This window comes from Alexandromys fortis, unplaced genomic scaffold, assembly GCF_014885135.2.
Source record: "Alexandromys fortis isolate MF-2015 unplaced genomic scaffold, M_Fortis_MF-2015_v1.1 scaffold_213, whole genome shotgun sequence".
In the NCBI taxonomy this organism is placed as follows: Eukaryota; Metazoa; Chordata; class Mammalia; order Rodentia; family Cricetidae; genus Alexandromys; species Alexandromys fortis.
The window spans coordinates 2,352,916-2,367,948 of NW_026068093.1; the positions used below are offsets into that span (position 1 = coordinate 2,352,916).

At 46.9% G+C, this 15,033-nt stretch overlaps 1 protein-coding gene across 1 annotated transcript in view; it reads left to right on the forward strand.

Moving 5' to 3' along the window:
- The window catches only part of Sag (S-antigen visual arrestin), a 37,154-nt gene extending 26,155 nt beyond the window's left edge, over nt 1-10,999 (forward strand). The window contains exons 10-15 of the mRNA XM_050123081.1: nt 521-658; nt 2,971-3,048; nt 4,545-4,568; nt 7,715-7,770; nt 9,848-9,857; nt 10,774-10,999. Coding sequence (XP_049979038.1) covers nt 521-658; nt 2,971-3,048; nt 4,545-4,568; nt 7,715-7,770; nt 9,848-9,857; nt 10,774-10,882 — 415 coding nt within the window. The 3' untranslated portion in view covers nt 10,883-10,999. The remainder of the gene's footprint in view (nt 1-520; nt 659-2,970; nt 3,049-4,544; nt 4,569-7,714; nt 7,771-9,847; nt 9,858-10,773) is intronic.
- Nucleotides 11,000-15,033: the final 4,034 nt, after the last annotated feature.

Below are 15,033 nucleotides of genomic sequence, written 5' to 3' on the forward strand. Positions count from 1 at the left end.
AACCGAGTCCCGGAATTGTCCCTTGGTCCAGGGTTCCTTCTATTTATTAGATGTGGGAAACCCCCAGGCCTCTGAAGAAGCCGCAGTAAAGAAAGAGGCATGCTGCTTTGAACAGACAGCAGCACGATCTGCCTGGGTTTCAGGCCCACTATCAGTCACCCACTGGCTGTCCATCTGTGGACTGTTTTTGGCTACAGTGGTCCTGCATGAGCTTTTCTGTGGACACTAACCCAAAGGCTCTGCTGCTCACTGTGGGCTTCAGGAAGTCTCCACAGCAGACTGGCTAGAGTCTCGGACATTTAGGCTAGTTGGTCTTGTTTGTTTTGTTTTGTTTGAGACAGGATCTCTTTCTCTATCTGACCCAGAGCTAGCTATGTAGAACCGGGATGGCCTTGAATTCACAGAGATTCCCTTTACCTTGTAAGGGGCTTCTCCGAAAATGTTCATGGCAGGTAGGATCTTGAGGTGTTGATGGTGGCCACGGCACTCATAACCTCTTTATGTTTTTTTTTTTTTCAAGAGAAAAAGTGGGGCCAAACAGCACTTTGACCAAGACACTGGTGCTGGTGCCCCTGCTGGCTAACAACAGAGAGAGAAGAGGCATTGCGCTGGATGGGAAGATCAAACACGAGGACACAAACCTGGCCTCCAGCACCATGTGAGTCCTGTAGATGATGTGAACGGGCCATCAGTGCAGGCTGGAACTGGGCTGTCCCAGGGGTCACAGGTGGGCACATTAGCCTGACCCCAACCACATAGCCGCTGCCTGCCCTCTGGGTGGCCATGGTCAAGTTCCTTGAGCTCTCTGAGAACCTCAGTTTTCCTGTCTGTAAAATGGGAGTAATCACAGTGCCCATCTCACATACCGGTGATTGCAGACTAATTGGGACAGTGTATGTAAAGTGTGGTGCCTGACACTCAGAGTGTCCTGGAAATGTCAGTTACATCCTAAAGAATTGCTGGCCCATGTGGTACCCTGAACATATTATCTGAGTTACTGCATTTGGCTACTTTTATTCATTTATTTCCCTCTGGAAAGACTGGAAGGCCTACTGGTTACTGAGAGACACCAGATTTTCATGAAAAGAAGAGCTAACCTGCCTACTCTGTCTTGGAGAACCCCTAGCTGGATTTAGGCAAAAGATCTGGGGGGGGGGGGGCTCATGGTGAAGCTAGCTGCTAGCTGTCCTCCTAGGCTTGATTTGCTGGGATACTGTTGGCTGCTGAATGTTGAAGGTGTGAGGCAGGAACCGAGATCTAGGCTTGAGACCTTCTCACTTCCCTCACCCATAGGATGTGCTGGGGGCTCCCTCCTGGCTCTACTAGGCCCCCCTCAGAGGTGATGCCCTAAGAAAGAGGAAGTGTCCTGACTCATATGAATTTGTAGCTCACGTTCTGTGAGGCCAGTAGTGTGGACCGTGAACATTTGCCAGAATGAGGGTGGGAATTGAGGAATTGTCCGAGGATATTTTGCCAGCTGTCTATGTTAGATTCTAAAGTGTGTTCATGAAAGTCCAGGGAAAGAAAACTGATGCCCTAGATCAATTGAGGGGAGCAGTGATCTAATGCCAATGGCACGCACTTCTGCAAAGTCAGTCTTTTACAGGGTATGGGGTGGTTTCCAAACACACCTCTCCACACCTTCGTGAAGAAGCTGTACCTGAGCTTACCTTTTATACAATAGGCGGTTATCTCTCAGTAGAACCAGGATGAGAAACTTGTAGAGGGTCACTGGATGAGTTTACTGTTGATTGAGTCTGCTCTGCACTGGTGTTCCCGCTCAGGAGGAGCGGCCCTTGCAGTCCCAGGCATGTTCTGTTTCCCATGTTGGGCCTTCCATATGGCACAGGTCTTACGAGCCAATCCTATCAAGAATGTGGTCTCAGTTTGTGCCTCTGTCCTTCCACCAGACAGTGATGCTCTTTGGGGAGCGTTGTGGTCCTAGAGCACACGACCCAGCAGATGGCCTCTGGGACTGGCCCCAGACCCCAGGCCTGCCAACATAACTCCCCTCTGCCTCCTGCCTTCAGGGTTCTCCGCTGAGATTTTGTTGTGGTTCATAGCAGCTCAGCGAGATTTCATGGTGAATTTTCAACTCATAATTCCTGTTGTCAGACATCATAGAATGTGAAGTCTTCCATGTTGGGTCATAGGAGGTAATAAACTGTGACCAAATGCCCAGTGGGGACTTGATTGAGGGTAGGACTTCCATACACGCTCATAGAGCCTGGAGTCACCCTTCTCTTTCTCTCTGGTCACATCTCACACTTGTTCATCCACTCAAGTGAACTTTCCCTTGCTGTCTGCTGCCATGCTGGCTGCTGGGCACACAGAGCTTTCAGGTGCCATCTGGAGCAATCATGATCTTGTCATCAAGTTATAGGAGAGTGGGAGAGTGTCCCTGTGTCTGTACATGAGCAGAACACAGGACGGGGGGGGGGGGCAGTGCTACCTGACTGTGTCCAGGAAGGCTTTATAGCTGGAGGTATTAGGGTACAGGAGAAAAGGAGAAGGGCCTTCTGGGCAGGTTTGGAGTTGGCAAGGTTGGTGCGTAGGGACACCAGGGCATAGCTGAGTAGGATGTGGCAAAGGCACCTCACAGATTGCTTACAGAATCTGGAACCTGGATGGACTGATCTCTCGGGCTTCAGGGGAGGACTCAGCAGCTATGGAACAGTGGGCAGGGCAGGGAGAGGGAGGAAGCAGGAGGTCAGAAGCTGAGCCTTGAGAAGGAGAACAGGTGCTATGCCGTGTGTGTGTGTGTGCCTGTGTGCATGTGTGTGAACGCCATAGGGAAAAGATGCAGAAGACCCACTCCCCAGCCACACAAGTGTATAAAGACAAGTGGCCAATCTCTAAAATTCTCCAGTTCCAAGACAACATCTTCAGAATGGTGGCTCTGGCAGGAGAGTGATGCTTCCCACACTGGCTCTGCTCTGGTAATCCTTTTCCTTCTTTTTGATTGGGTAGCATCAAGGAGGGCATCGATCGGACAGTCATGGGTATCCTGGTGTCATACCAAATCAAGGTGAAGCTCACAGTGTCAGGGTAAGTGTTGGGTGCTCCATCTCCGCCTGGCCTGTTTTTCTCCGGAATGACCGGCAGGTATATAGCAAAGGAAGCCCGAGGCGCCTGCTGATGCCTATACAGAGTCCTGCGTGGTTCATGTTTGTCAGCCTCTGCAGTTTTGTTGGCGGCGACATATACTGGAAAAACAAACTGAAATGCATTTACTCTCAGTACCACTGAGCAGAAGTGGATGCGCATCGGCACACACAGTGGAAGCTGACGGGCAGGAATGACCGTAAATTGCCTTGCTTGGTTAAAAAAAAAAAAAAAAGAAAAGAATGACATCAGTTTAATTTTCAAATTTCAGGAAGACTCACAGCTGTCTAAAGAACTCTCTGTAAATCTTTATTTGGGGTCAGTGTGTGGCATGAGCCATCCTGGGAGGCTGAGGCAGGATTAAGAAGCATGGTCAGCCTGGGATACATAGTGAGACTCTAACTTTGTTTTTGTTTTATAAATTGGGGCTGGAGGTGCAGCTCAGTTGGCAGAGTGATTGCCTAACAGGCACAGCTCTGACTTTGATCTGGATAAACTGGACATGGTATCACAAGCCCATAATTCAGCTTCGCAAGCTCGAGATAGGAAGTTCAGAAATTCAAGGCCAGCCAGGGCTATGTCAAGAGACCCTGTCTCAAAACAAATAACAGCAGCAAAATGTTTCATGTATTGGGCACGAAGGCCTTTCACCTTGTTTATTCCCTAAACCAAAGTCTACTATCTCTTAGGCATCAGAAGCAAAGCAGGGATGGTTCAAAGTCCAGGGAACAAGGTGTAATGGTCATGTGCAAATCTGGTACCATCTTCTGAAGAGACAGGGAACACTCCCGCAAGCAACCCTGACACCAGTCTCTCGCAGATACTGAGGGACAGGGACAGCTGTAATTGTGCATTGCAGTGGCCTCTGTGGCTGAGAATTCTCTCTCTCTCTCTCTCTCTCTCTCTCTCTCTCTCTCTCTCTCTCAGTTTTCTGAGACAGGGTTTCTCTATGTAGCTTTGGAGCCTGTCCTGGAACTCACTCTGTAGATCAGGCTTATCCCAATGGGATTAAAGGTGTGCACCACCACTGCCTGGCTTTTTCTTAGAATTTTTATTTATTTTTTTAAGAATGATCCTCAATATAGAACCTAGAGAAAGGGTCTCACTTGCAGTCCCTCTGCCTCTGCTTCTGCCTCTACCTCTTATGAGGACTGAGGCCTCAGGTGTGCCCCGCCCCCACATGATGGCTGAAAATTCCTGGTTCTGTGCCTTATGCTCATTCTCAGTGAGCATAAATTTTTAAAGTAATTCTTTGGAGAAAGAGGGAAGCCCTCAGCAAGTTGCACTGAAGATGGGAGCTGGGAGATGCTAGGAGCCTGGAATCTGCTGGGGGGTGAGAGCTTCAGGTTGGGTGGGGCCTGTCCTGCCTTTGAACCCTGGGACCTGATGTCCTATCACATCTGGGGACTTACTGTGGCTGTTTGCTTTGTGCTTTCCAGCTTTCTAGGAGAACTCACATCCAGGTAAGCCTCATTGCCTCCTTCCTCTACTCAGCTCCCAGTGAACTGAGGAAAAGGAGCTTGTGGACAAACAGAAACTGGTAAAAAACTAGTTTCTGGGAAGTGGTTCTTAAAAAATGCTGTACATGATGCATGCTGACTTGGATATGTTGTAAGAGGTGTCTCCCAGCAGTCAAGAAACTGGAGATCGTAAGTAGGCCTGCACGTGGGCATGTACACACACACACACACACACACACACCTCAGAAAACTAACGTACTCCAGCCAATGGTCATTTGTGTGTGTGTAGGATGGGTGAGTGCAAGCCACATAGGATAAATTTTATCACTTTAATCATTTTTAAACATATGCTATGTATTTATATATATTTTAATAATATATATGTATTTACAGTATCATATAACAATCACCACTAGGTTTTTTTCTAAACCACTTTTAATATCTGTAAAAAAAACCTAGTGCTTATTAAGCCATCGCTCCTTTTCCCTCCCACACAGACCCTGGCAACCAGGGGTTGCTTTCTGTCTCTATAGACTCCCCTCTGCTGGGGCTGGGGATGTGGCTCAGTTGGCCAAGCATTTGCCCTGGGTTCAGTTCCCAGCCCTATATAAACCTGAGAATGATGTTATATACCTGTAATCTCGACATGGAGAAGAAGTAGAGGCATGGTCTCTCTCAGCTATATAGCTGATTTCTAGGCCAACCTGGGCTCCATGTCTCAAAAAAAAATTCTATATGTGGCCTTTGTGATTGGCTTCTTTACTTCATATGTTTTCAAGACTTAATTGTGTTGTAGCATCTACTACTGTACACCACTTTTCCTGACTTGGTAATATTCCATTGTGTGGCTATACCACATTTTGTTTATTCTCCTGCTGGTGGTATTTGTATAGGTAAAGGTATAGCTTGCACCTCAGAGAGAACGAGAGCGTGTTTACTCTGGAACTCAGTATGAGTGATGCTGAACCGGGAACACAGGTTGGGGTCTCCAGATACCACATTCTAACACGGTGACAGTGTTACAAAGATTTTTTTTCAGTAGCAAAAGAACAAAGAAAATCATAAATCAAGGTATTTTAAAAACTACATTGGTGGGAACATCAGTCGGGCAGGTTATAGTGAGGTGGGAAAATCTCTGCTATAGGCCTCCGGTGCTATCCTGGTGGCATCCTTAGATTTGGGGCTGGTGGAAGTTAGGGGTCTATTTGTACATCCCCCAAAAGTCACAGGATGTCAGATCAAACACAGGGGTAGACAATGAATGGCTATTAAGGACTAAGATAGACCATGATAAATTTGTCCTGAAAGCTGCAATGTTTCTACTCCCCCACGGTCATGAGATTTCTAAACAATCATTTGGCCTTGCAGAATTTTTAACAAAAAAAAAATGTGGCTTCCCCTCTCCCCCCGGAAATGTCACTTTTCTGCAGGCAACATGAGTTGTTTCTACCTCTTGACAAACACTAATGGTGACAGATGTCTTCTGAGCCATGAACAAAGAACAGGTTTAGCCATGTCTGAGACAAGCATTCACCTGACATGGTTCTTTGCCTCAGCTCTTGTCTACTTCCACGGCTGGGCTATGGGGCAGACTGACTGATTAGAATCTCTGTGATGTGGAGAGCTGGAACGTTGCAGGCCTGGAGTTGAATCATTCTGGGCTATCTTTTGTCCTCAATTGCCATTTTCTGCCCACCTTCAGATGTCATCTAGGCCTGGCCCGGGCCAGGGTCAGTGCTGGGTAGGCCTCAGGAGTCCCGGGATGCTTCTCATCCCCTCTCTCCACATCCCTTCCTGATTTCTCTGGATTTCCCTTTGGGGAATCCCTTCTTCTCAAATATACTCTAATGTTCCCCAAAACATTTCAGTATTAGCAATGTGGTGGGCCCTGCTCCTCTCTTTGGCAAGAGGTGGGTGTGCCCACCCTTGTACCGGCCTCAGAGAGAATTTTTAAATATTATTATGATTCTGAGGGATTATGGGATTTGTTTTCAGCCTTGAGGAAAAGTGTAAAAGAGAACTGTACACGTTCCAGCAGAGGTGGGTTAATTGTCTGTGTTAATTATTACTTCCCAGGATGATGTCCTGAAGTCAGAGTCTAGCTTTCCAGACCTTTCTGTCTGATAGCCATGCTCCTCCATAAGATGCATCCGTATAGTATAATTTGAATTCAGACCCTTAAAATTGCTCCAAGATCCTGTTAAGTGAGTAAAGAGGCCGCGCCATCTTGCCTCGTGCGACGGACGACAGATGGGGCCGTTTGCGTCATCACAAAAAGGAGGTGCCCTGTGCTTTCATGAAGTTAGTGAAAGGAACTTTTGCTCTGTGACTTCCTGGTGGGACATTAGTCTTCAGCAAAGGAATCACCGGTGATGAGGACCACGTCAGGTCCCTCAGCCACTTGCAGCCTCTGCCTGTTCCCGAAGGGCCAGGGCTGCAAGTGGAGGCTGTGACCACTGACACCCACAGCGGCAGCTCCTTGGGGGCACTGGGAATCAAAGCCATGACCTCTGGAAGACCAGTCCATGCTGGAAGACCAGTCCATGCTCTTAATTGCCGAGCCGTCTCTCCAAACCCTCATATAAAAACTTAAAATGTTTTCAAATGTGTCTTGCTGCACTGAATAGTTTTTTTTTTTTTAAGATTTCATTTATCTTTAGATGTGTGAACATGAGGGCATTTATCTGTGAAGTCCAGAAGTGGGTGCTGGATCCCCAGTACAAGACAGTTGTGAACTGCCTGATGTGGGGGCTGGGAACTGAATCCAGCAGCAGGTGTTCCTAGCCCCTGAGCCATCTCTCCAGCCCCAGGAATGGTTTTTATAATTGACCTTCCTGTAGGGTTTCATCTCTTCTCTTCCCAAGTGTTACATCACCAGTTAGGATACAGGGGACTAAAAACACTAGCAGGGGCCCCCAACCACGCCTGAGTGAAGTTCCTCATTCCACATTCCAGGAAATATATTTCAAATTCCTGCCTGACCACTTCCTGAAGGCTGTTTTGTTTCGAATGTCACTGAATGAATCTTCTGGAGAATCTCTGAGGCCCCGATTTTGTGTTGTGCCATCTGTAACTCTGTGTGTGTGTGTGTGTGTGTGTGTGTGTCTGCCTGTGTGTGCACTCACCAGCCTGTACTCTTCCTTTTTTAGTGAGGTGGCCACTGAAGTGCCATTTCGCCTCATGCACCCACAGCCCGAGGACTCAGGTCAGTCATCATTGTCCGAGACACCTCTTACCCGTTCATTCATCACGGGCAGACTTACTGCACATTTATGTATCTCTGGTGTTCCTTGTGTACCCCTCAGTGCATGGGTGTCCTCCATAGGGTAACCAGGTCAGCCTGGAAGGGAGAACTAGCTCACATACTGATTCCTGGGCCTGTCCACCGCCTGTCTGTGTGTGTAGAGGGTGTAGCTTTCCTACTCATTTCTAGTCTCTGTTGGGTATGAGTGGCCTCAGTTTTCTCAGGAACAATGTCACTGCAGCAGTCCTGCTGTCCCCAGACCTTGATTTAGATTTAGAGATGATGTAAGGGACAAACCCTCTGAAGAACCCAAGGCATTGCTTTATGTAGAAACGAAAGGCCCCTCATTTGGAAGTGTCAATACGCATTTAGAAGGTGATACATATTTTTGACAGCAGTGGCAGTGATGAGATTACAGAAAATACTAGAAAAGGTCTGCCTGGGTTCCCACCATCCCCGTTCATTTGACGATCCATCCACTGACACTTTTGTGCGGATGCTAAGTGAAGCAATCGCTGCACACATGTGTGAACACACTGAGACCCTCCCACTGTCCCTGCAAAGATGTGAATGGGATGACGTATGAGCTCGAGCTAGGAGGTTCTGAGACGAAAAGTTCAATGGAGGTAGGTGCACTGGTGTATGCCTGCCATCCCAGTGCTCAGGAGGCTGAGGCAGGAGGATCACAAGTCTGAGGCCAGCCTAGACTATAATGACAAGACAGTTAAAAAACAATGTCTCAAAGTGTCTTTGCCAAATATTTTAGACTTAAGCCCTCAGTACATTTTGCCAAAACCTTCCCACTGAGGGGAAATACAGTCTAAGTCTTACATTTTTGTTCATTTATATTTGTCTCATTAAAATGCTATTTTAAACATTTATTTGAGACTAATCAGGATGGCAGTCCAGGAAAACATAGATTCAAGAAGTCTTGGAAATGTGCTCCTCGATACTTTTTCCCTTCCTTGCTTCTTCCCTCCCTCCTTTCTTCCCTCCTTCTCTTCATTTTTCTTTCCTCCTCCTTTTTCTCTTTTTTTCCTCCTAGGGATGAACTCAACATCTCATACATGTTAGGCAGGCGTTCTAATATTGAGCCTTATCCCCAGGTGCCAAAAGAACCCCCTCCTTTTTTTTTAAATGGTGTCCTGGTTCCCTTCAAAAATATTGAAAATACAGTCTCCTGATGCCACAGTTATGCTGGGTAGTTTTCTGGATCGAATTTTCTTTTTTGTTTTGTTTTTGTGAGACAGGGTTTCTCTGTGTAACCCTAGCAGTCCTGGAATTCACTCTGTAAATCAGGCTGGCCTTGAACTCACAGAGATCCTCCTGCCTCTGCTTTCTAAGTGCTGGCATTAAAGGTAGGTACCACCACCTGGCTATTTTCTGGAACTTTCAGCATAGGTGACTTACTTTGGAAGAAGTGGAGTTAGTCTTCCTTCGCTTAGAGTATTTTTACAGTCTGGTCATTATAGACCTTACATTAGCCAACTCATAATTTTAGGATGAAACAATGATCTTTTGTGCTTAAGATTTCAGAGAGTTGGGACTGGAGAGATGGCTCAAAACCCTAATGTCAGGGTTGCTGTCCTTGTGGTCTACCTATCCAGCCTCAAGATTCCTTTATTCAACAGAATAAAATTCTAGGGTATCTCATGCCAGGAGAAGTTTTATTTTATTTTAAAATTTTATTGTGATGAGGGTTGAATCTAAGGCCTAGAAGGTCCAGGCAAGTGCCTTCTTTTATTATTTTGAGAAAGAGTCATGGTGGCACAGGTTTGTCATTTCAGCCATCAAGGGGTCAAACAGGAGCAATGTTAGCTCAGTTAGCCTAGCAACTTAGTGGGAACCCATCTTTGAAAAAGAAGAAAAAGTTGAAAAAGGGCTGGGAGACTGGAAGTTCAAGTTCATCCTCAGCCATATCATGAGTTTGAGATTAACCCAGGATACATAAAGCCTCATTAAAAATAATAACTGATCTTCATCTCTCTCTCTCTCTCTTTCTCCCCTCTTCCTCCTCCCCTTTGTTCTTGTCCTACAGCAAAGGAGAGGTAAGCAATTTGAATGTTGCTCTGAGTTTTCCTGTGTTCTGTGACTCCCTGTTCCCCACAAATCCCTCTCAGAATGTCTGTGCAGAGTCCCTGTGTCCTGCTTGTGAGAGCTTCAGATGTGTGCTCACATAGCTATGCTGTCTTTCGTTCTGTAGGTTCTCACACTTTTCCTCTTGCTTGTGTTTGTTAAAGAGCTTTTAAAGCACAGTCTTAGCTAGGGGTGATGATTACCTTCAAGCCAGGAACCTGGGAGGCTGAGGCAGGAGATCACTTCAAGTTCAAGGCCAGCCTGGTCTATAGAGTGGGACTCTGTCACAAAAATAAAACAAAAGCCTAAAATCCCTGAAGAAAAAGGCATGATCCCTGTCCCATCCTGGAAATGACATGGTCCTTGTTAATCCTGGGGATGACATGGTCCCTGTTCTATCCTGGGGATGACATCATCCCTGTTCTATCCTGAGAATGACATGGTCCCCATCCATCCTGGGAATGACATGGTCCCTGTCCCATCCTGGAAATGACATGGTCCTTGTTAATCCTAGGGATGATATGGTCCCTGTTCTATCCTGGGGATGACATGGTCCCTGTTCTATCCCAGGGATGACATCATCCCTGTTTTATCCTGAGAATGACATGGTCCCCATCCATCCTGGGGATGACATGGTCCCTATCCCATTGTGGGGGTGACATGGTCTCTGTCCTATCCTGGGGTTGACATGGTCCTTGTTAATCCTGGGAATGACATGGTCCTTGTCCCATCCTGGGAGTGACGCGGTCCATGTTCTGTCCTGGGAAACACATTCATCTTGAATTTGTTCCTTTATTGCAGAAAGATCAGTGGTCTTGCTTCATTCAGAATTTTATCTTCAGCTTCAGAGAGTAAGCACAGACTAACACGTTGTCTGTTTTCTTATAGTGTTCAGGATGAAAACCTGGTTTTTGAGGAGTTTGCTCGCCAAAACCTGAAAGATGTTGGAGAAAACACAGAAAAGAAGAAAGATGAGGAGGCGGGCCAGGATGAGTGAAGAGTTAGCCTAGATGCCTGGGAATGGCTTATAGAGCTGGGTGTCTTGAGCGAAGTCCCCAGTAACCTTTCAGAGTTACACTAGACATGAAAGCATGCGTGTTCTCCCAGAATAAAGTCTGTGGACCCTCTGATCACGAGTCAGGCTGGTTGACTGGGGCACTGGGCTGTTGTCAGTGACAAAGAAACCAATGCCTTTAGGGTCTCTGGAGCTTGGGAGTGAGGGGCAGCATCTAGAAGAAAAGACAGCCTTTCACAGAGTGGCTCAGTGCCACTATGTCCTTCCAGTGGAACTTTGGGGTGTCCAGGGCTTTCGAGCCCTGTTTCTCTGGACACATATAGAGTGATGAGTAAGTTTGGTTTTCTCACTAATCCTGACTTCAGAGCCCCTTTTGAGGCTCCTCAGGGAGCAGAAAACAAGTATAGACAAAATAGTCTAGACAAAAGTATAGTCTGGAAAAAAGTATAGTCTAGAAAAAAAGTATAGTCTAGAAAAAAGTATAGCCTAGGAAAAGTATAGTCTAGAAAAAAGTAAAGACAAAATAGTCTAGAAAAAAGTATAGTCTAGGAAAAAGTATAGACAAAATAGTATAGACAAAAGAGCAGAAATCAAGTATAGACAAAAATACCCTTATGATTCCACTTTGGGGTCCAGTCCCTGCTTGAACTTTTCCGTTGCTGGTCAAGTTTCTACTGGATGGAAACAACCAAACCAGACTTGGTTAATAAAAGGGGGCAGAATAGAAAAGAAGGCCCCTGGAGTGTCCAGAAAACTGGACCAAACTGAGGAAGAACCTGAGCTCTCATGCCCCAGTGTGGCAAAAGCTGTCCTGGGAGCTCAGCAAAGAAGCTGGGGCTGCAGTCCCCCAGGCCATCTCAGCACCCAGCCTCTGCTGTCTGGGTCCTGGATTGCACTTCTGGGGAAGGAGAATCTAACCCAGCTTTGGCTTGGTGACCAACATCTCATGGCCAGCAGTGGGCAGAGCCCAGGCCTGGGGAAAAGGGTTTATCAAGACAGATGGACCTCATGATCATACTGTTATTACAGAGAGGGGAAACGGGAAATGCTTGGGGTCAGAGATGGAGGACAAGGCACAACAGGGGCTCTTCCAGGCCCTTCCAATCAGAAGGTTATGCCTGACTGTGGTATCCAACAACCTGTGTTGTACCAAACAATTCTCTTGGAAGCCATGGGGGTGCTGTGTGTATCCGGGTTAGGGGGAGATAGGATGGATGTGTGGCTCTCATCTATGTTTAGGAAGTAGAGAAGAGGAGTCTGGAGATTTCTGTACGGTTCAGCCTATTCACTAATAGCAATGTGTGTGTGTGTGTGTGTGTGTGTGTGTAACTAATTGCTTTTCTATCGTTCTGACACAATACCTGACAGATATAACGGAAGGGAGGAAGGCTTTATTTTGGCTTGTAGTGTGAGGAGATAGAGAGTTCATTGTGATTTGGAGAGCATGAGGAAGCTGGTCCTATTGCATCTGTGATCAAGAGAGATGAACACCGGTGCTCAGCTTGTGTTCTCTCCCTCCTTTTTTTTTTTTTTTTTTCCAGGATAAATCCCATGTCCTTAGAGATGCCTTCATAGAGATATCAGAGGTGTTTCCTAGGTGATTCTAAAAGTCCCTCAAGTTGACAATAAAGGTTAACCTTCACAGGGTATACTCCTGGGACTGGGTTTCTGATGCCAAGAGCAGCTATAGAGAACTGAGGTTCTCTGTGCACAAAGGTGTCAACATCTGGATTTCAGGCTGGCATGTGCCATGATGCTTGGGATTTGCCCAACTATGCCTCCACATCCAATGCATGGGGCCCCACACAGACAATGCAAGGCTTGGACCTGTGTACTGACTTTGAGGTCCCCTGGTACTGGCAGAGATGAGGACTCATTTCTGAAGCTAAGAAAATGATAATGTAAGTAGAAACTTGCTGGTTAGAGGAGCAGACACAGACTATCTTTTCTTTCTCCCAATCTAGGGAAAGAGCTTAGATACCATTGCATACTGCCGTATTGGTGCTCAGACAAAGGGATAGCATGGTTTTGGGGGAGCCCACACTGTGCTTCCTCGTGGTCTCATCCCCCTGCTTTTTGACCAGGCACAGTCTGCAGTGGTTGGCTCCTGGTGGGTGGAACTCCCTGCCAGTCAAGGAGGCTGGGACTCTGCCTAGTAGCTTCTGGTGAGAGAACCATCCTGTTGGTTCCTGCATTGCTTGACCCCAGGACATCCTAAGTCAGAGTGGACATTAATAGGCCCGACCTTTGGACCAGTGTGGCTGAGAGAGCCAGGAGGGAAAGGCCAAAGCGTGAGCCCTGGAGACCAGAGGTCAGAACAGTCCTTGCCCTCCAAGTTATTTTGGTGCTAAAACATCCAAAACAGGCCTCCAGGTGCTGATTTGTTTATACTGCAGCTGCAGAGGGAGTGGGGGCAGGAAACAAGCAGCCAGCTGCTCCAGCAAGCCTGGTGTGTGTGTGTGTGTGTGTGTGTGTGTGTGTGTGTGTGTGTGTGTAGTAGTGGCTCAGCTCAGCCTATACATATGTGTTCTTTGCTGACATGTAGAACCCTTAGGAGATGGGAAGTTTGAGTGCAGGTTAAATGTGTGGCCCAGACTTTGGCCCAGAACTTTGGGGGCAGACAGGTGCATTTGGGACAAAGTTGATAGAAGAACTTATGGCATGTGCCTTTACCTATCATATCATTTGACCAGCCCTAAGATATGCTGTTTTTCTGTTTATTTGTTTTTTTAATCTCTTCCCTCTTTCCATCGAAAGGGTCCTGGGAATCAAAGTCAGGTTGTCAGGCTTAGCAGCAAGTGCCTTGACCCACTGAGCTCTCTCCCCAGCCTAGTGGAAGAACTTGGGATAAAGTGCTGCCTCCAGCAACCAAAGGGCTGGAGAAGCATGAATTCCTGCCATTATTGAGTGCCTGCCTTAGGCCAGGCATTTCACACAAGATCCAGTTGCCTCAACAGTTGGTTCCACAAATGGTTCCATTTGTTAGGTTAGAAACTCAGTTCAGAGAGATTAGATAGAAGAGTTTGGCAGGCCAGAGAGGGGAGCAGGGTATTTATGACTAAACAATGGCTGCCCTTTTGTTCTTTGAACATTTTGCTGACACAATTGCCATTGACGTGCAGTTGTAAGATATGATAGAGCCCTCATTGGGCTGCTGCTTTACCCAGTGGTCTCCTTTTGGAAAGCTATAGTAGTACAAGATTGCAGGCACATGATTACCTTGGTAGAGTCCCCCTTTCTGGCTTGGATCTCCCCAATCTTCCCTCTTCTCCTGTGTGAATCTACTTCTCTGCGATCTTTTTTTCACATGCAAACTCTTCTGGGGGGGCTGTAGGTTTTCCTGTTCTTTTGACATGTTCTATTGCCTGCCTTCCCATCCATTTCACAGGCCAGATAGTTAAGAGGTCCCAGGGTGGGGTGGGGGCATGTAGGGGTGGAAGTCACGCACATTTAGAAGTTTGCGTGCGGTGAGGTGTTCTTATGGTTGTCGCAAATGTCCTGGGTTCCAGAGAGTCTCTCTGTCAGACTCGGGGAGAAGCTGTCCCGCTAATGGAGAAGGAGGCATCCCAAGCTTTCAGGCGGTTGGTTCTTTCTGACATGATTGGTCCTCTTCCTTGCATGTCACAGAGATGGATGAAGCTGGATGTGAGGTGTGCTATTACTGCCACCTTTGTATGCCCTCCAGGTGGGGTAAACTCCGGGCGCAGTGCATCATTAGACATGATTCACCGTGTGACTCACGCAGGGAAAGAGGCACCAGAGGGAATGCGCTCTTCCTAGCCAGCCGCCTTGGGGGAGTTGATGGCTCAGCCCTTGCTGAGATCTCCAAGGGAACCACCACATTGTACATTTACCAGGGAACAAAAGGGCTTCTTCGCATGTCAAAAAAGAAAATCATGTCCAAGTTAGGTTTCTCTGCCTCCTGAGTACAATGTAATTCTTTCCAAGTCTAACACCCTTCTTCTAAGCACATGTTTTATTTCAAACAGTTTTAGATGTATGAAAAGTGAGCACAGAAGGACCCACACTGTTTCCCGTTATTAATATCTTACATCAGTGCAGTACAGCGGCTCTACCAAGTGAATTGGCATTGATACATTCTTATTAAGCTAAACACATATTTTGTTCAGATT